Source organism: Chenopodium quinoa, unplaced genomic scaffold, assembly GCF_001683475.1.
Source record: "Chenopodium quinoa cultivar QQ74 unplaced genomic scaffold, ASM168347v1, whole genome shotgun sequence".
Lineage (NCBI taxonomy): Eukaryota > Viridiplantae > Streptophyta > Magnoliopsida > Caryophyllales > Amaranthaceae > Chenopodium > Chenopodium quinoa.
In genome coordinates this window covers 699,694-722,954 of record NW_018744656.1, presented here as the reverse complement: position 1 = coordinate 722,954, position 23,261 = coordinate 699,694, and the positions used below count along the sequence as shown (strand labels likewise).

The 23,261-nt window shown below is 34.7% G+C and overlaps 1 protein-coding gene and 2 long non-coding RNA genes across 4 annotated transcripts; all 3 read right to left on the bottom strand.

The window, feature by feature from the left end:
• Nucleotides 1-2,687: 2,687 nt before the first annotated feature.
• On the bottom strand, nucleotides 2,688-5,182 carry LOC110701702. The gene is made up of 4 exons (XR_002507374.1): nucleotides 4,928-5,182; nucleotides 4,737-4,843; nucleotides 4,577-4,653; nucleotides 2,688-3,127 (listed from the first exon to the last, which is right to left on the bottom strand). It is a non-coding gene; the product is annotated as an uncharacterized LOC110701702 (long non-coding RNA).
• A 393-nt stretch (nucleotides 5,183-5,575) lies between these two features.
• LOC110701709 lies at nucleotides 5,576-22,516 on the bottom strand. The gene is made up of 9 exons (XM_021879334.1): nucleotides 21,230-22,516; nucleotides 17,876-19,514; nucleotides 16,951-17,049; nucleotides 16,611-16,641; nucleotides 7,784-8,016; nucleotides 7,307-7,385; nucleotides 6,720-7,140; nucleotides 5,809-6,154; nucleotides 5,576-5,697 (listed from the first exon to the last, which is right to left on the bottom strand). Exons 4-9 carry the CDS (start codon nucleotides 16,625-16,627, stop codon nucleotides 5,576-5,578), a joined length of 1,218 nt encoding a protein of 405 aa, XP_021735026.1. The 5' UTR covers nucleotides 16,628-16,641; nucleotides 16,951-17,049; nucleotides 17,876-19,514; nucleotides 21,230-22,516.
• Nucleotides 12,985-15,229, bottom strand: LOC110701765. Of its 2 annotated transcripts, XR_002507396.1 has the most exons (4): nucleotides 15,195-15,229; nucleotides 14,583-14,652; nucleotides 14,010-14,160; nucleotides 12,985-13,629 (listed from the first exon to the last, which is right to left on the bottom strand). It is a non-coding gene; the product is annotated as an uncharacterized LOC110701765 (long non-coding RNA). The 2 variants fall into 2 exon arrangements; XR_002507395.1 differs by lacking the exon at nucleotides 15,195-15,229 and having other exon boundaries at nucleotides 14,583-15,059.
• Nucleotides 22,517-23,261: the final 745 nt, after the last annotated feature.

Genomic DNA, 23,261 nt, shown 5'->3' with positions numbered 1-23,261 from the left:
TGTGTAATTTTAAGGCTTATTAATTTTACTTTTTTTGGCTAGGGAATATTAAAATCTATATTTTTATACTACTGCAATTTTACAGGAAGCATTTCCTTCTGGTGCCTTATGGTCTATTAAACAAGCATTTTGAGAAATTGACACAGTGTGATATGCATCTTAATTTTCTGAGCCGGTAACCAGAAATTAATAAGTCTAGATCCTCCAAACTTCGATTTGCAGCCTTCTGTTTTTGACGACTCAAATGAATCTAAAAGTCATAGCTTGGATCAAATATAAACTAGCAGAGGACCTAGCATCTCAATCTTTGAAGATGTCGGAATACCTTTATCCTAATAATCATCTCTCTCAGTCAAACAAGTTATGGAACATCTGAGACTCTGTCTTGTGAAGCTACTTCTCCAAGCTCAGGTATCCTTTTTATCACCATGTCTGCTATGATTTAGACACCATTGATGTTGTTGTGTTTGTCCTAGACTTCTGTATTTGGAGATGGTGTCTGAAATTTGGCATGGATTCCTCAACAATTTTCTTGTTAGAATTTCTGTTTTCTTTCTTTGTACATCCTTATGTTGAATTTATTGTAGGATCTGTCAATATATCATACCAGAAGAGATTTTTATATATTTTATATTTTTCCGGGGGGGGGGGAGGATTGGAGGATGCCGAGACTTAGTATGTCTATTACGATTACTTTCATATAAGTTTACTAGCAATAATATCAAATATGATTTGGCCTGAACCGACCTGAAGCATACCCTATCATGACCTGAATTTTGTACCAACCAAAAAAACCTCTTTGCCACCTCTAAAGCAATTTGTGGTCATGCTTCTTGTTTTATAAATGTTCATTACCATAAAAATCCTATGCTTTAAATGGGGTAGGGGTGTAGGGCCGTAGGGGGGTGACTGCGACACTTAATATGTCTAATACGTTTTATTTAACATAGTAAGATTGTTGGCAATAGAATTAAATATGATTTGGCCCAAACTGACCTGATTCAGTTGAACATACCCAAACATGACTTGACATGGCCTGAATTGTACCACGTCTGAACAACCCATTTCCCACCTCTAGATGTATATCTGGTGAGCAATATATGGCCATGCTTCCTCTTTAAATGTTCATTATCTTAAGAATCCTTTGTTTTAAATTTTGGAAGGGCAGAACTATTTTATGTCTCAGTCTATCTCAGCCTCAGCATTCACTTGCTAGCTACCTAGGTGCCCGTGGTGTTGAGATATAATTCATCATGTTTATGATATCAATGGTCATCAATAATCTTGGACATTGGCTTTTAATTTACATTTGTTAAATTTCCTTCTGATCACCAAGTATTCATTTTAGTGATGGATGTGTGCGTAATGAAAGTTAGTTCGAGTAGCCAATCAGGAAAACCAAAGGAATTAAAAAGCGTTGAACAGTGAATTATGCATGAGTGACCCTGTGAATCATATTGGAAATTGCCTTACGAAACAGAGGAGTTCTGAGGTTTCTAAATTCACATAAGAAGGATCCAAGTCCCAAAATAAAACGATCGAGGAATTTACCCAGCACCCGACCATGTTCTGATGAAAATTCCTCATGTTAGAGACTCAAAGGTCAACTCTTGGTACTCCCTCATTCAGAAAGATGGTGCTTCTGTTCAGAGTTCTGATGTGACTGAAGAAAGTGTGGATGGAAAAGCCAATAACCATGAACCTTAGTTATTGGATCAGAATACAACTAATGAGGGTGACAACTACAGCTGGGGGAGATGGCGGCAATCAGACACCAAGCATGCCAATAATTGATCTTTTGGGGATATGCTCCTCCATCTTCCGCGGTTTGCTTCACTATCAAAGTTCTTGTTTGACATTTGTAAAGATGGGGATAATCAAAGGCGCGATAGAAAAATGAGAAGTTTACTCTTATACTATCATTGTTTACGGGTATTGCAGATTTTCTCAAGGGGTTTGATATATGAAGTGATTGACTGTGATGACTTTTGGAGACTGAATTCCAAACTGCACCTTGTAAATTGGTAGGATTCAAAATTTTGGGTTGATGATGAATCCCATTATATAATTATATAAAAGACGAACCACAGATGGGATAAGCTATAGTTTTTTTTTTTAAGTATCTTGTCTGCAAATATTAATGTAGTTTATCTTAGAACTTTTATTCTTTGAATCCCAACTGTGACCATTAAAAGTTCTGAAATATCATGCTAGTTTTCTCTCTTGATTGTGTCATTTTCATTCCTTAATTTATAAGAAAAAAACATTAGGAAGTCCATGTGAGAGAAACAGGAATTTGTGTCCAAAATATCTGCCAAACGCAGCGAGCATTACGCATAAAGTCCTCGAAAATTTATTCTTTTTCGTCTAAAGTCTGAAAACTTGGTTTTATTGGGCTACCATACCAACGAGGAAGTCTAAAGGCCTCACAATGCTGCACAAGCAAGTGCATCACAATGACATCTTCGTAGGGTGTAGGTATTAGTACGGCCCTACACTAGGTGTAGGTATTAATAATTAGGACAGGTCAGTGCAAAAGTAAAGTAGGCCATTAATAGGGCGAGAATGCTTTTATTCTCTGCTTCTTATCAAGATTGTTTAGGATAGTATATGAACATTGTTGACGTTATTTTACAAAAGTCAAAGGTATATGTGCATCATTGAAGCATAAAATGAACATACAGGGAACCTCTTTTAATTTCATATACTAGAAGTAGAAAAAGTAGATTGTTGCTAGCATTATTATTGTCAAATTGAGTGCATAAGTAGGAAGCTCAATGAGTCAAGCTTTAGCATAAAATTAACAGATATGTTTAGAAGCATAAATTTTAAGGTCTCAACTTGCTGCACATTGATCCGGGGATAGAAAATTCAGGTACAATTTTACAGACATATTTCTTTTGAGAATAAAAACCCCATGCGTAAACAACAGTAGTTCCATGTTTAACTTCTCCAGAAGTAGCTTAGCTCACATAAGAAAAAGTCAGCTCTATACTTAAATCTCAAGCAACACAATGATCTGTCTGAACCAAAAAATAAATCAGGCTTGCTACTAGTGTTGCAGACATCAGAGGGTATGCATCTAGTGGATCAATTCATTTATCGACCCCCTTCACCTACCTGCAAACTGCGTAATTGTATACATGATAAGAAAATAATCAGATAATAACGGAAATATCTATAACAAACTTATGTATAACAAAAATATATCTTTACATTGTAAGACAGCAAGCAAGAACGACATCTGATATTAAATTGGTAGTTCATTGTATTTAGGTGATATTAACTACTTGTATGTTTGATTGCTAAAGTCTATCCTTGATACAGAGAGTAATTATATAGCATATCTTAAAATCTATCAAGTTAATCATGTTTACAAAATATGAATAGCTGCTAACAAGATTCGATGAGGGAGTTGTGTTATATTATCTAGAAGGCTTAGCTGAAGCTGAGGATACACACATAGGTTCATACATTTCTCTGCCTCACATTGACCCCCAATGCCCACTACATTCTACAATTTTGACAGATTTTTTTGCCAACAGAACATCAGTGAAGCAATAGCCATAATACTCCAACTACAATTAGACAAAATACATCAATAACATCAACCTGCATTGACTTTTGCAAAGACTAATCTACACCCAGAGAGTTGGAACACAAACTCAGAGACATGAATCTTAGTACTCATAAACAATAGTAAAATACAATACAATAAGACATAACACATCAATTGGGAACTTTTCTGCAAAAACTAATCTACACGCAGAGAGTTGAATGCAGACTCATAGACATAAATCCAGTACTCCGTATGCATAATTTTATTTTAAACCTGTACATAACAAAATAATTTGATGGACGTTTCATAGAGATGAGAACATGGAGTGAAAATTCAGAATAAGATTATGAGATTTTTCAAAAAATGACGCAACTACAAAGAGAAAAAATATCAACTGAAACAGGAAACAAGAAAAGGAATAAGTAACAAGTGATGTACCGATAGTTGTCCAACCTTTTAGTTTCAGCAATGACAATGAATGTAATTATTATACGAGACTTCCAAAAGGAATTAGAAAGAAAATATTAAATGTTATAAGAATCATACAACATAATGTATGTGTAAAGACATTTAGTTTAATCTATGTGTCAATTAACAGTTATTTACAATGCCTTTTCACAGTAGTTTGTTGCATATTCCGCAAAAGTACGCCTAGTCCAAAAGTTCAATTACCCATCACCACCAATAAACCAAAGAAATAATGCCAAATTACGCACTTCTAGTCCACTACAACTCATGTAACAAGGAGTATCAAAAATTCCAAACATACAAATTAACTCATAAATGACATGCTTAATACCCAATACCAAAACACACTCTACACCCATCACATACACAATACCACTCAACAACCATCACGTGTGCAACACCTATCACATACTCACATCGTCAAGACACACAAGCAATAATACGAACCCTTTGCCCACACACCTCAAACACTATTCACACACAATGTAACCTAAAACAACCCGAAAACACCACACCAAAATAGCCCCCAAATCGATATCAAATGCTTACCAGGAACAGGAAATCAATATTGAGATCCACAACTTGAAAATCTTTTAAGAACATCTGAAAATGACTCTGTATATCCCCTGTTAAATTAAAAAGTGTTAAACAAAAATTTTAAACAACATAAAAGATGTACATTAGAAATAACAAAATATTAAATTCTTACCAACTAGAATTTTTTGCATAATCACACAGGGCGTCATAAAGTGTTGTATATATTGAAGGAAACACTTTTGTAATTAGACTTTCTCTTTCCTCAAGAGTCAAACCACCCTATAAAAGATAAAGATAAAAAAATTAGCAGCATGCAATAATTAATTAATATTTTCGTAAATAAAATAGAAAGAAAGTCATTACCTTTTTCCCGCGTATAGTATCATATTGATAGTCATTAGCATGGGAAAACACTGCATGAATAAAATTAATGACACGAAATGGTTTAACATAAAAGTTGCTGACAATAACAAGTCATTTGAGACTTCAATCCTCCAATTTTGAGTCCTAAAATTCGGAGTCATTTCATTATTGAAAGCCTTCTCATTGATTAACCTTTCTTTAATAGCCACTTCAAGAGACTGGATGAATGAAACCCGATGATTTATCGACCAGATAAACGGGTGATCAATCAACATTGGATGAATGTTATCACATCTGTTAGAAATAAAACATAAAATTTTTAATCATACAAGTATACCTATTTATTAAAAAAAAAAAAAACTTTATAAGTAATGTACAGTTGCAGATAACAAGCTTTTTAATAGTTACATAAACAAAATATACAAAGTATAATATTAGCATAAACTGAACTTATAATGAATAAAAAGAATATAAAAACAGATTTAAGGGAAATTTACTTACATTTTCCTGACTCTTAAGCTGTTTAAAAAATGACCTAATTCTAAAGGCAGTTCATAAGATAGCTCAAATTCTTTACGCCAAGTTTCCAAATCTGGTCTTGATCTTGGTCTTATCAAAGTAATGACTCCTTCAATAATGGACAACAAATCAGACACTTCTTTTTGCGCTTGACTGAATGTAAATTTTTCTTGAGAAATATGCAATATTTTGGCTTCTCCCCTCCTCAGTAACGTAGAGTGATTTTTCCAGATCACTACAGACTTTTTGATCTGAATATATGACAAGCATGCCACATATTACGCCTCTACAATACAATAATATATTATTAAATTTCATTCATAAAATAAAAATATAATAAATTAACAAAGTAAATTTTTTACCGAAAATTGATAGAAAGTCGTCTTTGATATATTCCCACCATTTTTTACAAGTTTGAGCCATTGCTTCCGATTTGAAATCTTCAAGCTTCAATTCAAAGAACACTTTTACTGGACGGACCGGCTCAACAATTGCTACCCTACTGGAAAGGGAGTGGAAATACATTGAAAATTCAATTTTCAATAGGCATGAGTTTTTCTTAAGCCTAATTGAGACATCTGAAGTAGAATTCTCGCCAATTTTGATATACGACTTGGGAAAAGAACTCCCGCCTATCTTCATTACACCAAGATATGAAAATTCATCAAGCTGGGTCATTTCAAAGTATATCACACCATCCTCTGTAAACTGTAAATATATATTTATCAATACAGAATAGAGAAAATGTTTAACAAATAAAACGATACATATTGTTCTAGACAACTCTTGATCCTTGTGCAATAACACTGAATCTAGACAACATATGTTCTTTAACTGCTCTTGCAATCATTATTGTTTTACTGTTCTATAGAAAATGGCTTAAAATCTCTAACTTTGCTTATGTTGAAGATTGTAACAGATAGCTTATTTCAAATTGATATATTAAAGATGTCTCGCTGGTTTAGTATACTATATTTGCAGCAAAGAAACAAAGCTATGTAGACTTTTCATCATGATGATCATACACATGTAACTAGTCCTCCGAAACAAAATATGCATTATAGAATTTACAGATTTCTTCCAGGAACTAGTAGTGATGAGCTAATGATGTTAAATGGTTGAGAACTGTATTTAAACATGTAGTCTTTTAACTCTTAGTGTTTGTTACGCTTAGGTCTTGAATGTAATGGCTAATCAGTGACCTAATAATATTTTTTTGTTCTTTCCAAATAAAAAAAATCATAAAATTAACGAAAAGTTGAGAAGAGATTACCTTCATCATTTTTTGGGAAGAGGCATCCACACCCAAAGATGAGGGATCCAAGGTCAAAGAAGGGATCGCCAAAGTCGAAGCGGACGCAACCAAGGTCGAAGTGGATGCAGCCTTGGTCGGAGTGGATGCAGCCTTGGTCGGGTGGATGCAGCCTTGAGTGGAAGAGGTCGCAGCCTTGGTGGAAGAGGAGGCAGGAGCCTTGGTGGAAGAGGAGGCAGCACGCTCATCATCCAAAAATTTACTAGCTCTTTCCACTGCAATTCTATCCAAATCTGGTTGAACTTTCGGTTGTAGTCTTTTTATCCATTTGAGACAGTTTTTGAATGCTTCATCATCTACACAGACTGCACCCTTCTGATCATGCACATATTTATAAAGGAGATATGCTTCCAAAATATTATTTTGCTTTCTGTTAGCATAACTGCAAGGCATTTTAAAAAATTTAATTAATGTCAACGTGATTAAAGATGACTAACTATTGTCTACTGTATTGTCTGTATAGAATCAATTCAAATAAATATCTTGTAACAGTTACATCATCCTGATAATTTATCAAAAATCCTTAGAAAGGAAGATAATAGACTTACGCAAACATAAACCATTCACCAAGTGCCAAAGTCGTTTTATGTCCAAATTCTTCGAGTCGTTTTTGCAAAGCCAATACCTCTGATCATACAAAATTAAATGAAAACATTAAGATAAATGAAGTACAAAATAATACAAATTTACAATACAAATAACACAAATATGCTTTCCAAATTTCTGGATAAGTCTTGATTTAAACAGTTTAACCTAGTCAATATTTGTTAGCTTTCTTTATCTCTCAAGTTGTATATTTCAAGATTAATATTCGCTTGCATTTCTCTATTGTTTCCTTAGGAAACTGAAAATGTTGTATTTATCTTTTCCAAGCTTTCTTTCCCTAAGCCTTAAAGCCACTCACTTGTAAAAAGAAAATAATCAAAAGCTTTCCAAATCTTACCGATCCTAGTAGAAAATAAGAATTAAAGCAAACAATAGACCATACTACATCAAACCATTTCATTGGAGGAAAATAAACTTACCTTCAAACCGTTTCAAACCTACAAGTGCATGCACTTTCATAGAATAGACTTTTAAATTTTTCAACCACTCATCATCAAGAGAAATGATAAAATCCAAGCACTCTTGTAATCTTTCTTGCTCCCACAAAGCTGAAATCTTCTTTGTTATTTCATCCTCTGAAATTTTATCCTTTGAATTCTTTTTCTTTTGCTGCCGTTTCTTCTTTGTAGCACCTTGAGTCATTTTCTTCACTCTGATTACAAGGCAAGTCATTGATAAGAAGCTAAAAAATTGACATCGCTTTACCACTCTTAACTAAACTCAAGTTATGAAAGCTACTACAACACTAACATGACTAAATCAGCCCATATAACTCAAACAAGACATAGGAAGAACAATCTTTTATATTAACAACACCACACAGGGATCAAGTGATCAACAGCAGCCCCGCTGAGATAGAACCAAGACAGCAGACCACAGGAATTTCAAGAAGGCATGAAACCTAGCACACAATTCCAAATCAAGAAATTCTTGAGCCTAGATTGAATAACTTTTCAAGATCTACAACTTTCATGAAGGAACTATGGGCTAGAAACGTCTGCAGGTCTATTATTATGGGACGAACAGAACTGCAGCTGCAGGGCAATTGCAAAATAAAAGCAGTAGCAATACAACAGGCAGCAGCAGGATTATATAACAGGCAACAACAATTTCAGCAGCAGGTAAACAGAATAATAGAATATAGCAGCAACTAGACAACAAAATTATAGCAGAAGTAATAAGTTACTAACATTCAAGCAACAATACTACTTCGTTAACAATAACATTATTTCAACCTTTTCTACATGTAATGTCAGCAACACTCACATACAACAATAACATTATTTCAACCTTTATAAGCAAAAAGGCAAGACATCCAAGAGTAAATAAATTTATGCTGTCCCAAACATGAGCTTCACGTGGAGATCGATTCTAAGTGCTAGGGAGGTAATTGAGAAGGGTGCCATAAAGACTATTGGTGGGGGAAGTAGTGTCGGTGCCTAATCTCCTAAAGTTCCGAATTCTGTCACAAATGAAGGATGGTAGTGATGTTCCAATGTATGTCAAAGATCTGTGGGAAAATCAGAGCTGGAATTGGACTACTCTCTCTGAGTTATTCTCTCAGCGGGAAATTGATGGAATTTGTAGTATTCCAGTACCTCTGTTTGATGAGGAAGATGTTTTGGTCATGGCATCACTCGAAAGATGGGCGTTACAGCGTAAAGAGTGCTTACAACCTCTTGGTCGAAGAAGAGGTAAAGGATAAGGCAACCTCGTCAAATGGGCATGTAGTTTTTAATTGGAAGAGTATTTGGCATGCCCGTATTCCACCAAAGATCAAATTATTTGTGTGGAGAAGTGTGAGGGAGGGCTGCCTGTTATGAGCCGGTTGATGGCTAGGGGTATGAATGTAGATCAACGTTGCCCTATGTGTGGGGAGGGAGAGGAAACTACTGCTCATACGCTTCTCTTCTGCCTGCAGCATCCTCTATTTGGAGACATTCTGCCTTGCGGCTTGACACAAGGGCATTTGATGCTGATGGGTTTCGAGGTTGATGCAATCTGATGTATGGAAAGATCAAGGAGACGAATTGGTGGGATATTTGGTGCCTGGCGTGGGGAATCTGGTTGAAACGCAATGCATGGGTCTTTGATAAAAGAGAGAAGAGGGAGGCTGACATTCTTTACAAGACAATGTGCTTGGTGGGAGAGTTTGAAGAAGCTAATGCGAATGCTGATATGGGGATGCAAGTGCAGTATTTCAGCTCTAGATGGAAGCCTCCTGCTGCTGGTCTGTATAAGCTAAACACAGACGCAGCCTTCCAAGGTCAGTGGCTGGGAATTGGTGGGATATTGAGAAATGAGGAGGGGACTGCTGTGGTAGCCTTTTGTTCGAAAGAGAATGGGAAGGTAGATGTTGCTGTTGGTGAAGTGATTGGTATGAGATCCAGCCTAAAGATAGCCATGGAAGCGGGCTTTAGGAACTTTATCCTGGAAACTGATAACATTAAGTTGTTCCACCATCTGAAAAAGGGCTCCATATCTCCTTGCTCTTTTGGCAATTTGGTGAGGGATATTCTGATGCTTGCTAGAAGCTGTCAGAGTTGTGTTTTTTCTTTTGTTAGAAGGTCGGGTAATATTGTTGCCCATAGCTTAGCAAAGTTGAGTTTCAATTTTAGTGAATATCGTGTTTTGGCTTGAAGAGTACCCAACTGAAATTCAGGGGGCTTTATGTCACGATATTGAAAACTTGGTTGAAATAATAAATTGAGCTAAGATGCGTTTTTTCGTCAAAAAAAAAGAGTAAATAAATTTATACTCCATATATACCCAAAAAAATCAGAGCCTTCAAATATGGCAAGTTTCACAAACCAAAAAACGGCAAATTTCACAAATCGGCAAGTTTTTATTCAACGTTTAAAAACCAAAAAAAAACGGCAAGTTTCACAAATTACTCAAATTTCAAAACAAAATATGGCAAGTTTTCACAAATTATCTACATCAAGATCAACAGGGTAAGTGGGTAACCAAAGCATAAAAGGCAAATATCAAGCTCAAACCAGAAAACCCCCGCATGTTCTTCAAAACCCAAAACAGAGGAAAAAAAAAAAAACAACCTTATTTAAACAATATTAAGAATCAGAATAACAAACTACTCAACGTTTAAAACCAAAAATACGGCAAATTCACACATTACTCAAATTTCAAAACCAAAATATGACAAGTTTCACAAATTATCTACATCAAGATCAACAGGGTAAGTGGGTAACCAGAGCATAAAAGGCAAATATCAAGTTCAAACCAGAAAACCCCCGCATGTTCTTCATAAACCCAGAACAGAGGAAAAAAAAAAAACCTTATTTAAACAATACGGAGTATAAAGCAACAGTAGATGAACGAAATTCCAGAGAAATACAAAATAAGATATTTTACCATGTAAAATCAACTTGATCAAACTCAAAAACCCTAGAATGAGAGAATATGAAGCAAATAAAAGCAACCCACAAATTAAAAAAAAAAAAAAACACATATCATACAGACATACACCATACTAACAAAAACAAGCTCATTAAACTTAGAAACAACAAAAAAGAAAGAAATTACCTCACAAGAAAAATATGATGACCCAAATGAGGAGAGAGAAAAAGGTTTTGAAATTTGACTACTAAAAATGGCAAAGAAAAATAAAAGAAGAAGACAGAGTTTTCATGAAAATGGAGGTTTTTTTTTTTTCTTTTTTGTGGAAATGGAGTTTTAACATGTAGAATTGGTAGGATTGTAGGAAGAACCGAAGAAGTAAAACCTATGAAATGATGGAGAGAGTTGGGCAGCAGAAATTACAACGCCAATAGCCCAATATTACCACCATTGTCAGTTCGTCCACTGCCCATGAACTCTAGTGACTAGTCGTTTCACATAATTATAATTGTACTGTGGAGGACTACGTAATACTCCGTAACATGTTTTTTTTTTTCTCTTTCTTTTATATTTGTCTATGGAGTATGTGTATTTAAACATCAATTTATTTTTTGGTAAGTATACGTGTTTTAAAAATTACATATACAATTGATAAAAGTTGACACGACATGAATTAAATAAGAAAAAAAATGATTATTGTTAAGGGTTTTTAATACATGTAATTAAACGGGTCAACATGATATGACACATTTAATTAAAACAGATCAGTATTGATATTCTCTAACAATACGTTAACCCGACTCAACCCATCTAATATAAAAACCCTATAATTTATATAATTATTGATATATTATATAGAATAAGGCTAATATTTTTCATACAACACGATACGAACCGGACACGAAAAAGTGAGTTAGTGTTAAATGTATTCAACACTTTTAATCAATCAGATTAACACGTCCTCAACTTGTTTAATTTCCGACACAAACAGACACGACATGATTGCCAGCCCTAGCTACATATAGTGCTTGTTTGGTTGCGTTGGAAATTAAATAATCATGCTAATTTACATTTCTTAAGAAATAATTTCTTTCATATATTTTATTTTATAAGAATTTGATGGTAATTTATATTTCTTAAGAAATAATTTCTTTCATATATTTTATTTCATAAGAATTTGATAAACTTGTTTGGTTGACATATGATAATTTGCATTTTTTGTAAATTGTGAATGACTTAGGGTAAGTTAGGTACAAAGTAATTACTATTAAAAAAGGGGGGGTGGAGTAATTAACTTCCTATGATTGGTAGGACCTCAAAATTTCCAAAAAGTTACAATTAGCCTATTTGTACGGAGTATATTTCATGCTAAACAAGCAACAAGATATCTAAGCATTTTATAGGAATTTCTCTTGCCTATATTAAACAAGTACAACCAAACAGCTCATATCATTTTCATCATTTTCTTAAATTTGTTTCTTTTACAAAAAAAAAAAAAAAAAAAAAAAAAAAAATGCTTATTTCATTCCGCCAATGTTGGAATTGCATATGATCGTAAAGTCTTTATAAAGTTATTTGGTTATCGATGTGAGAAGTAATTTTTTCATGAAAAATTCTATCTACCTAAGGGATTAGGTAATTGAATTCCTACCTTTTGTAATTTTTTTTCACTTATGTCATTTCCTCTTCGTTTTTTTTTCAATCAAACAACTCCCCCTAATTACAATTTTAAGGAATTTCTATTTCTCATTTTTTTTATCTACAAAACGAAAAACTAATACCCCATACTATGTACTCTGCGATTAAATTAAAAGGTTAATGTACAACAAATAAATGGAGAATCCATCCTTTCTCCTCTCTATTTGTGGGTTTAGCCTCTATATGCAGGGACCAATCTGGAGATTGGGTCTTAAAGATAGTCTCCCACATCTGTTGTTGTGTTAACCCACTACAAGTTGAAATTCTTGCAATTTTATCAGCTTTTTTCTTAATTAAACAAAAATGATGAACCCATGTCACAATTTAGTCAGATTGTCACAATTAGAGCAAGATCAACTCTAATTCTATCTAGAATTTGTAACCTCCCAAATTAGAAACTTTTGAATGCTTGTTATGTACTATGTATTAAACAGAAGTTCTACTTAATCTGATGCTGAAACTAGAAACAACATTGTTTTAACTGCTCTAATGGCATGTATATCTAATTTGCTGTATGTTTAATATAGTAATTTGAGAATCACCATCTAGTTCGACACTGGTCAAGTACCAAGCACTGACTTAGAGCATTTCATTAATTTAAGTCAAGTTCTGCGAAGGATAGAAGACCTTAGGGGAAAGAACCCATACAAACTTTCTCGGAGCACTTACTAGTGTCCCACCTAGCCACTAAATGGGCAACCGTATAATTAATTATATGCTCTTTTTACATGAGAAAATATACAAGTATTAAAAGACATAACTATTCTACGTACATCATCGTAAATAAGCCTTATAGGAGACCATCTAGCAGCAGACCCTCTAATGGTGTTGATTACCCTTCCCCTACTCCCTTTTGACTCCTGATCATACACTTTCGTAACCCAATCTCTTAGCCATTTGACACCCTAACAGCAGCCACCTCCGCCAATTCCACATTCCAGTCCATAGGAGTCTTCTTATCCGCAGCCCATAATATGCGGCCAAAGTGATCCCTCGCAACAGCACCTAGACCACCACTTGTGCCAGCACCAAAGTGAGCGTCAACATTTATTTTAATTATACCTTCAGGTGGGCAGCTCCATGTAGCATCTTTTTCAAGTGGGTATTGAATACTCTAGTCTCATACAGCGAGTAATCACAAACAAGCTTCAAAAAACTAGCAGCAATAATACCCATATTCAGCGATATTCCTTCAAACAGGAGCTTATTTCTGCAAACCAAATAATAGACCAAGTTGTAGCCAAGATGGTACAGTAATAAAATAATCAAACACAAGATCAACAAATAAAGTTCGTTAAAAGACCAACTATCAATTAAACCGACTCAAAATAATAACAAACAACCAAACTATCTTCATTAAAATTGCTACTCCATAATTTCCAATTTTCACTCAGCAATACTCACAATTTCAGCACAAACCCACAAATTCTTTTTTTGTTTTTTTTTTTTTTAAGAAAAAAACCCCATAATAAACTTAATAAAGTACAGGAGAAAAATCACAATTAAAATAATAGTAAAATTAAATTGATTTTTAGATAACAAAAAGGCCACTTAAATTTGAGGGAAAGAAAAGGAGAAAACATGTCTCACAATTTAAGGTGTTGTATTTCTTGCTTTCATATTCACTGTCCTTGTTCCGTCTTTTTCTTAGACGTTGTTGCGGCTCCTCCTGATCGCGCCCACAGGTCAGCCACCGTTGCTTTGTCCTCTTTCCATTGTTGCGGTTGTCGATGATGTGTTGCTGTCGAGACATAAAATTAAAAGAATTTGAGGATGATTAGATTAAAGATTTTTCTACAACACTCAATACCCATGGTGTTATAACTTTCAATATTTTCTACAACACTCAAATGCCCATCAAGGGTTTATTTTCATAACCTTTTGTATCCTATGTTACTACCTTAAATTGCCAAGAAGTATAGTTTACCAGATCAAATCTTTTTTACCAAAGAGACATCATATCACAGTGTTGGTGGTCCAACAAGCAAAGATGAAATTCAAAATTCAAACCGATCATTTAAAAAACGTACCAAAATTCAGAAAACCAAAGTAAAATTACAGAAAGAAACTGTCAAAAGGCCGTATAAGATCGAAACAAAGGGAAAAAAAGTAAGGCAAATAAATAGGAAACAGTTAAATACGATTGATTGCAGAAGAACATACCTGATTTGGGTTTGATATCTTCAAAGGTAACACCAAATTGTACCCGATCAAGGTCTATACAGCTCAATTTCTGTATCAAATTCGAAAAAACAAGATCAACAAACACGCATACAAAGCAAAAACTCCAGTGAACCATAAAAATATTATAACAAATTGAATAAAAAAAAACCGCCTTTCTGTCGCAGCCAATGAAAGGGGTGGCCCAAACAACCGTCGTAGGGAGGCGTTCTCTAGGATGACTGGATGAGTGACTACCCTAAAACCTCCGAACTTTCTCTGAGGAGAGAGAGAGAGATTGAAGGAGAAAGGTAAGGGCTGACCAGCTGAGGAGTAAGAAAGAGTTCAAGGGTAATAAAGCTGAGAACATTTCATTTCTGTAATAGAAACCACAAACACTGTTCCTAAGCACAGTCCAGCAAGTTTTGCCTTTTATACTCTCTTCCTCACCCACCCCCTCCCCCTCCCCTCTGCTACCCCTTCCCCCTGCCACCCCCATTCCCCCCCCCCCCCCCCCCCCCCCATTCCCTTCCTCTCCCTACTTCCCTCCTTTTCCCTTGGATGTAAGATATTTACACTAATTAATAAATACAAGTAATATATAAGTGGTAGTACTTTATATATAAAGGTTCAATATAGAGATCTCAAAAACAATTCTGAATTTGCCTTAACCACAAAATACATTCATATTCTTGTCTCTGTGATTGTCCGCCGTGCCTTTAAGAATAGTCAGGCCTCAGGCCCAAGCTTTCTAATAGCTTCCGCTATCTCCAAATTCCAGAAAATGATTACAATCCTCACACCTGTAGATACAAATAAGAAAACTATAAGGCACAAGATGTTGCTTCAATTCTTTCTTTAACAATTTTTGAAATAATAAGATCAGCACAGTACAGCACAGTGTGATAGTCTCTCTCACTGCATTTCATTGACTGAAAAAAAAAAAATTTGCTAGTCTGGCTATAAAGTAAACATCATCTTGAGATGGAGGTTACCAAAAAAATGTTGATCACATTTTATATATACATCTTGAGTAGAAACTTCAAGGTGTATGAGGTTGGTGAGCAAGGGACATCGACAGCAATTACGAGTTGCTGGAATTGTTGCAGCTCCGCTACCATGTATACCCCAGAATCTCGGAATTTTTATTTTTTTCGATTGATTGAATTTCATTTTGAGGTCTGTATAAAGAGTATACCTAATTTGCTCAAAATTCCAAACAAACCTGATAAACCATCTAGGATATTGATCTTCAAATCTAAGTCCAATAAGAATCCTAATTAGATTCATGATTAAACACTATTTGAGGTATTATTATTCTATGATTAAAAAAACAAACATCTTAATTAATGAGTTTGAGCAAAGACCCAGGAAAGAAAAAGGCATAATTTTTCAGAAATGAGAATTTTTACATCTTATTTAAGCACAACAAAATTGAAAGAGAGAAAATACATTACAAGTTAATGAGCTTAATCTATATTATAAGTGGAGAAAATATGTTATAGACCTGTTACCCACCTCCACCAAGCCACCATTGTGGGTGTACACAAGGAAGTAAAGTGGAAGAGGGGACAAGAATCAACCACAGCAGTTGGCAACTGCTACTCTTCAGCACATGAAGACAAGGGTCATTAAGGAAACACTTAAGAAAGTGGCAACATGGGTGTGATTTATGAATTGCTAATGTGCTGAAGAAGACAAACACCAATCAATGTTAGGTTAACCTTTTGTAATTGGTAGCTTGAGTATATAAGTAGTAGTAAGAAGCCAGTAGAAATTATGTGAATTGTGAGGAAAATTGTTGAGAGAATGGTAACCTCAAGTTACTAAGAGAGTAATACCCTAATGTTATCAAAGAGAGTGATGACCTAGAGCTATTAACCTATCTCTTTGTAACGTTATTAGCCATTATTAATCAAATTTTAAGCTTTCATCTTTATTTATTAGCCTTGTTAAATCAGAAATACAAGCCTGATGATTTAGTCTATAACAAAATCAAGAGAATTGGGATCGAATTGGATCAGAAAGAACCTTAGCTTGTCAGTCATACTTTCACCACTTCCTGCAATCAAATCAAACAAAGAGCTTAATTCAATTCAATTAGAAAAGCTAGTGTTAGAAAAAAAAAAAAAAAGCAGAGAGAAATTACGGCCAATAAACATAAAATTAAGATAAGCATAATTTTTTAACAATCCAAAGCTTTTTAATATGTTAGCTACACAATTTATCACGCTCGATTTTTCGAGTTTTTTTTTTTCCTTTTCTTTTTTTTGAGATGAAACACTCGACTTCAAAAACCATTTCTCCTGGTCACTGCAACCAGTGTTAGGGGAAGAGAGACACAAAGAGGGAAGAAGAAAAGGTAACTAACAAAAGTACAACCATGGTACTTCAAACATGTCACCTTTGGTGTGCTCTTGGAGACAACTTGAAACAGACAAGAGAGCTTTCTTTACAGCTTGAAAATTTCCTGCCATATAAATTTCAGGAAAAGAGTTAATAATAATGTAGAAAAGGCATTTAAAACAGAGCTATGAAAAATCATGGACTGGTGACATTTTAGGCTTATATATGTCTTGTGTCATCCAATGCACAGCACTTCTTGATCTTAAACACTATTCCTATAAAGCAGCAAAAAAAAGACATCAAGGAAATCTACTTTGACATTGATCAAAATAGATCATAGTCTCCTCTTCATACTAAGACCCAAATAACTATACTCAGATGGACAGCATATATACATTAGTGTGGAAATATGTAGTACATTCTAGGCATATTACAAAATTCTTAAAAATGCAGAGTAAAGACACGAGATACAATCAATATAACTGGTAATGAAGTGGATTTCTCTAAGTCAGTTTAAGCAATACCATACCACCGACTTCTAGAATCAGCTTTCAGTTTCTGTACCTCTTATCTAACTGGGGCACAACGAAACAAACAATCCAAAATTGAACCAAAATTTATATCAACAAACTTAAAGATCTATCCATGAATTTATTCCACAAATTCAATTCGATTTCAATTTCATGACATTGCAAAACCTAGACTAGTAACCCCAATATCTTTATACCATATACTAATTCAAACATTAATACAAATGTCAATAACAATGGATGATTGATTAATTGAACATAATTCACAAGAAGTAGAATTATTGAACAATGCGACCTCCAATTCACCAATATATAACACAAAACTTAGCAGAATTAGAAATTGTAAAATATCAAATTTAACACTAATTCAACATAATATTACAGCAAGAAATCAATAATGATTGACAAAATAGTACTCACCTCATAAGCAGCGAGAATTTGGATGAAACGTTTCGAATCAGCAGTATCAGTATCCGCAGAAGAAACGAGGTCAGGGTGCGTTTCTTTAGCAAGCTTTCTAAAAGATGCCTTAATCTCCTCATAAGAAAAGTGCTTGACCAAGCCCGTAAAAAATGCACGCCCAAACCCAATTAGTCACTTATAATAATATGAACATTTAATAATAAACAAACTACAAACAAGTTAAAAAATACAAAATATGAATACAGTAGGAATTACTACTATCAATACATCACTTTTTAGGAATTACCGCCCCCAATGATTTTTTTTTAAAATTTACCACCCACCTTCAAATCTTCAAAATATCAATTGTTAAAACACGATCGGATTAGGCAAGTGTAACACTTTTTAAAACACGGAGGGAGTACCACCTTCACGTCATGTGGGGCCCATCAACGCGTTTTCTTTTCTATTTCCCTCTCGATTCTCCGATTTACACTCTCTGTTCATCACTCTTCCTAATATTCTCTATGAATTTGTGCGAAAAATCCAATTATTGCATTCAAGTATGTGTAATTGCTTTAAAAAAAAAGTATGTGTAATTAGGATTTTAAAATCCCAAATTGATTGCAAAAACCCTTATTACACATTAATTGGAAGTTTTACCTAAACTAAGAGAGAATTTTATGAAGAATGAAGAACAGAGAGGGAGAATCGAGGGAAGGGGAGGAAAAAAGAGGGAAATAGAACAGAAAAATTCGTTGGTGACCCCACATGACGTCGTCAATGAAGGTTTGGGCAAAGTAGTGGTGGTAAATTTGATGTTTTGAGATTTTGTAGGTGATAAATTTTTTTAAAAAAATAAATCATTCGAGGTGGTAATTCTAAAATGTGATGTATTGATGGTGCTATTTTTCAAATTTTCCTTTAGTATTAAAATATGTTTATTAATCCCTCCGTTTCGATTTAGTTGCAACATTAGAATGTTCACCAAATTTTAAAAAATGTATAAGGTGGGGCCCAAAAGAGAATTTTTATAAAATAAGTATGGGAATTTATCAATGATAACTTGTGATTTTGACTTATATCTTTGCCACACATCATTAAACTTTTATTATCAATGATACACCCGAATATAATCCTAAATAACTACCGTAAGCATAGAGATAATCATGGCTTTGAAATATAATGGCTTACCGTAAACATCATATTAACCTGACGTTAGTATTCTTAGTAATACACGCTTTAATTAATTGGAAAACAATGAAAACACCTACTGCCCCTCCTATTTACTCTCCATGCAACTTTCCCTCCCACATTTCCTTCCTTTATTTAATAGTGTGTAGCAAAGATGAAAGCATACCAGCAAGGAAATAAGACTTATTTTTAAGCATACCAGCCAGGCTACTACAATTCCAAATATACAACATAGACTAATAACACGAGAGTAGCAATTTAATAAAAGTCTACATTGTCGGATCCAAGGTGAATACATTAAGTACTAATAACATGCCTTAATAAAATCATGATTGCAATTGCTGCTACAATCGCTATTGCAGCTAAAATAAACACATATGACTTTCAACATCAACGCAGCTCTTCACAATTCCAACTTAGACATGAAGCTCGTTCATTGGCCCTCAAGTTGCAACAAACCTATCTGCAGGTAGGCACGCAAAACAACAAATGAGAAGTTCAGAACTTACATAACTTTTTATGCTAAAGGCATAATAGACTTTCCATATCACAAGGTGATAGCTGTAGAAGTCAAACTATACTATGAGAATTCTGGTGCATTTTCTTATACAGGAACCTTACAATGAATAAATGAAGAGCAGTACTAGTATTCCGGAAGATGCTTCACTTAAGGCATTCCTAGATTGAGGGCTTCTTCACTTATTGGAGGCATGACTTTTAAGCTATCAATCAATGGTTTGGCTGCTAGAACTCATACTAAAGCCGTACTACTTCACAACAACTGTTCACAACCTTTTGCTTAGGAGTTGAACACCCATCAGTACTAGCACAGGTTGTGTTCAAATACAACCAGCTAGTATAAGCTTGTTTACACACAGAAAAAAAGGAAGATAGTTCTACCACCCAACCCAACTAGGAAAACAACCCACAATCATGTATGACTGATATAGACTGAAATCTTCACAGTGATAGGCAATAATGTTTTTATGGAACTTCTAAATTGTAGAGAAATTCAAAATTAAGATGTCATGCCAATACCAGACAACAATTTAACCTTCTTTTCTTATCAATTCTTAAGATTACACATCCATCACAACTCATACGCTTAATTCTACATTTTGTAATGATTGCTTAATTCTGCATTATATTAATGAGCATACATAAGGAAAAAAAAAATTGAAAGGAGACATAGGAAACGGAAGAAATGGAATATGGTTCAGGTTCATTATCCATAATGGACTCAAAACCTACCCTCAACTCCAAGACCCTAATAAACATGGTAAGAGTGATAACATTTTACGCAGAAACTGGTATTAAAATAGCCCAACAGGTACAATATGAAGTTCACCCCAAATACGAGAGAGCAGGGGACAGGGAAGAGGGTAGATACCTTGAAGGAAAGCTTAAAAGACAGAGTTAGACTAAATGAAGGCCTGACTCAGGACATAGATCAACTATTGAACAGTAATGAAAAACACGAGTAAAAATCAACAACTACTCATCTCATGAGTCGGAGAGACAAATGTGCAGCATTACAGGCAAAATTCATTCACCTCTACTTTTCAACCAATTTCATGTTCAAGAGAAGCTTAAACGATAGAAAGTAGGCTTGATTGATTCATGACATGTTTGAACTACTGAACAAGCAATGAAAATGTTGAGGAGCATTTAGGCTCCATTTGTTTTGACAGAAAACATTTTCTAAAGGTGGAAAACAATTTTCACAAAGGTGGAAACTAATTTTCTCTAAAGTGAAAAATATTTACAGTATGCCACACTTTTCTTCCCACTCTTTACATTCTTCTTCTATCCTCTTATCCATTCTCCCTTTCACTCTCACTTTCCCTTCCTTATCTTTTACTTTTTTAATTCTTTAAAATATTATTATTTTCCATGAAAAAATCATTTTCCCAAAAAATTTGTTTTCCTTAAAAACAAACAGAGCCTTAGAGGTGGGAAACAAATAAGCAATTTTTAAAGTATAACAATAATTTGCAAGAAGGTTAACATATATAGAATTATTGTCAATAGTCAAGGGTCTTGTAAATGATAATGATCAAGAACATATTACAATTGAATATAATGATCATAGAAATATAAAGTAATATTTAAGAATATAATGATCAAGAACATATTACAATTGAATAACCTTAACAAAAGCTTAGCTAGCTAACATACCTAGACAGGGAGGTAGAGAAAAGTACTGCAGCGAGAGGGGAGATTATAATGTTGGGAAGAAAGCGGAGTGACAAGAATCTCCTTAGAGTTGGCATTCAAGTTGACGAGTTGGACTTTGAATTGGACAATATGATCAAAGGCGGGGTTCTCGTCCCAAGGAATAGCGGAAAAGATCAAGCACAGCACGCCATTGCCCCGATGTAATAAGGTATCATATCTGGTATAAATAAGATAAGATCGATAGTCGGCTTTAGCCTCAGCCTCAGGGGACAGTCTTACGTTCAACCATTCTTTAGAGACTGTATCATAAGCCCTAAAGAATGCCTTCATTCTAGGATTATGAATATAGATAACCCCATCGTCTGCGATAGTCACGGCCTCTCCCCACCTTTGCCATCCACCTTTAAGGTCCTCAACCAGACACCGCCATTGATCCTCACATGGATAATAGGCATACATCGTTGAGATATACTGGAAGTACACTATGATTCTGTTTCTTTTGTGATCCGCCATAACCGGAAGAATTAGTGTGCGGTAATCAAACAACTGATCCCCATCACCACACGGTGGCGGTGGGAACGGAGGCGACTTTAAGCGACGCCAATTATTATGTTGAGGATCGAAAACCTCGCCAATAAAACCAGATTCGGAGTTGTCAAAAACATATATCTTCCCACCAAATTCGACGATACCTTCTGGCCACGCCTGATTGGCCCTTACGGCTGGTGACTGATCGAGCCCAGCGGTGGCTAGTCTCCAACCATCTTTAGGTTTGGTAAGATCTAGCATATGACATGAGAATAAGCCTTTCTGTTTCCTCTTACCTTTCTTGGGTTTTTGATTTTGCGGAATCATCACCGTCACCGGAGGAGAACGATTTGCCGCCCCCAAAAACATAAAGTGTAGATCCCACAACACCCACGGGAGGCTCACAACCATTACCAACCACGATACGAGGAAGTGATGAGACTTCCGCAGTGTTCAGATCCAAAACATAGTAAACAATTTCACAACAATCACGAGGTGCTATAAGTAAAGGGTTCCTGGGTTCAATCACCACGCCCCCTACTATCATCTTATTCTTCAATTCCCCTCTCTTTTCCACCACCATTTTTTCCGGCATCGCTCCCTCTCTTCAATTCAATTGATACCTAACACTCTAACACCCCCAATTTGCCACACTTGCGGTTGCGGCCCTAGATGCCTTTATTTATATGCCTTTATTTATACGAAGCCTACGCAATCTAGGGTGGGCTTCTCTTGGGCGGGTAATTGCGGGTTACCTTCTTATCAACAATGATTCATTGTGGCAAATGTGGCAATATGACCCCCTAACTTAGATTCATAGTGTAATTAACCCCCTTAACTTTACAATGTGACATTTTAACCCCATTAGTTTTAAATACGTGAAATTAAGTACAAATTCAATTTTCCGGCCAAATTATCACCGGAAAATGATGACATGGCACGTTATGTATATCAGATTTTGATATTTTTACTATATACACAAATAAATACAATAAAAATATATATATTTTACCATTGTATACATTTAAAATAACATATATTCTGATTTTCCCCAAAAATACATATAATAAAGAGAGACAAACTTTTAAATAAATCGGATGTACAATAAATATTGTACATCCATTATAAAATTACCCCTAAAATGAGCAAAAGTTACCCTACTATGAATAAAAGTTACTCAAACATAAATAAAAGTTACGAAATATTTATGCTTTATTGATAAAAGTTACCCAAAAATTGTAAAAGTGACCCTAAATTTAATAAAAAGTGACCCCCGATGTACAGTCAATTACTGTACACCGAATGTATACAAAAGTTATTCATAAAAAGAAAGGTAAACGTAATTAAACACTTTTTGTTTTTCTCTTCCAAAACCTTCTCCAAAAACGCCATTCTTCATTTCTCCATGGATGATGCTCTTGGTAAGTTTCCTAGCTGTGCATGTCAATTGTACCTTCTTGTCTTTCATGCTCACATGTATCATTTCAAGGGAAAATTTAGTATA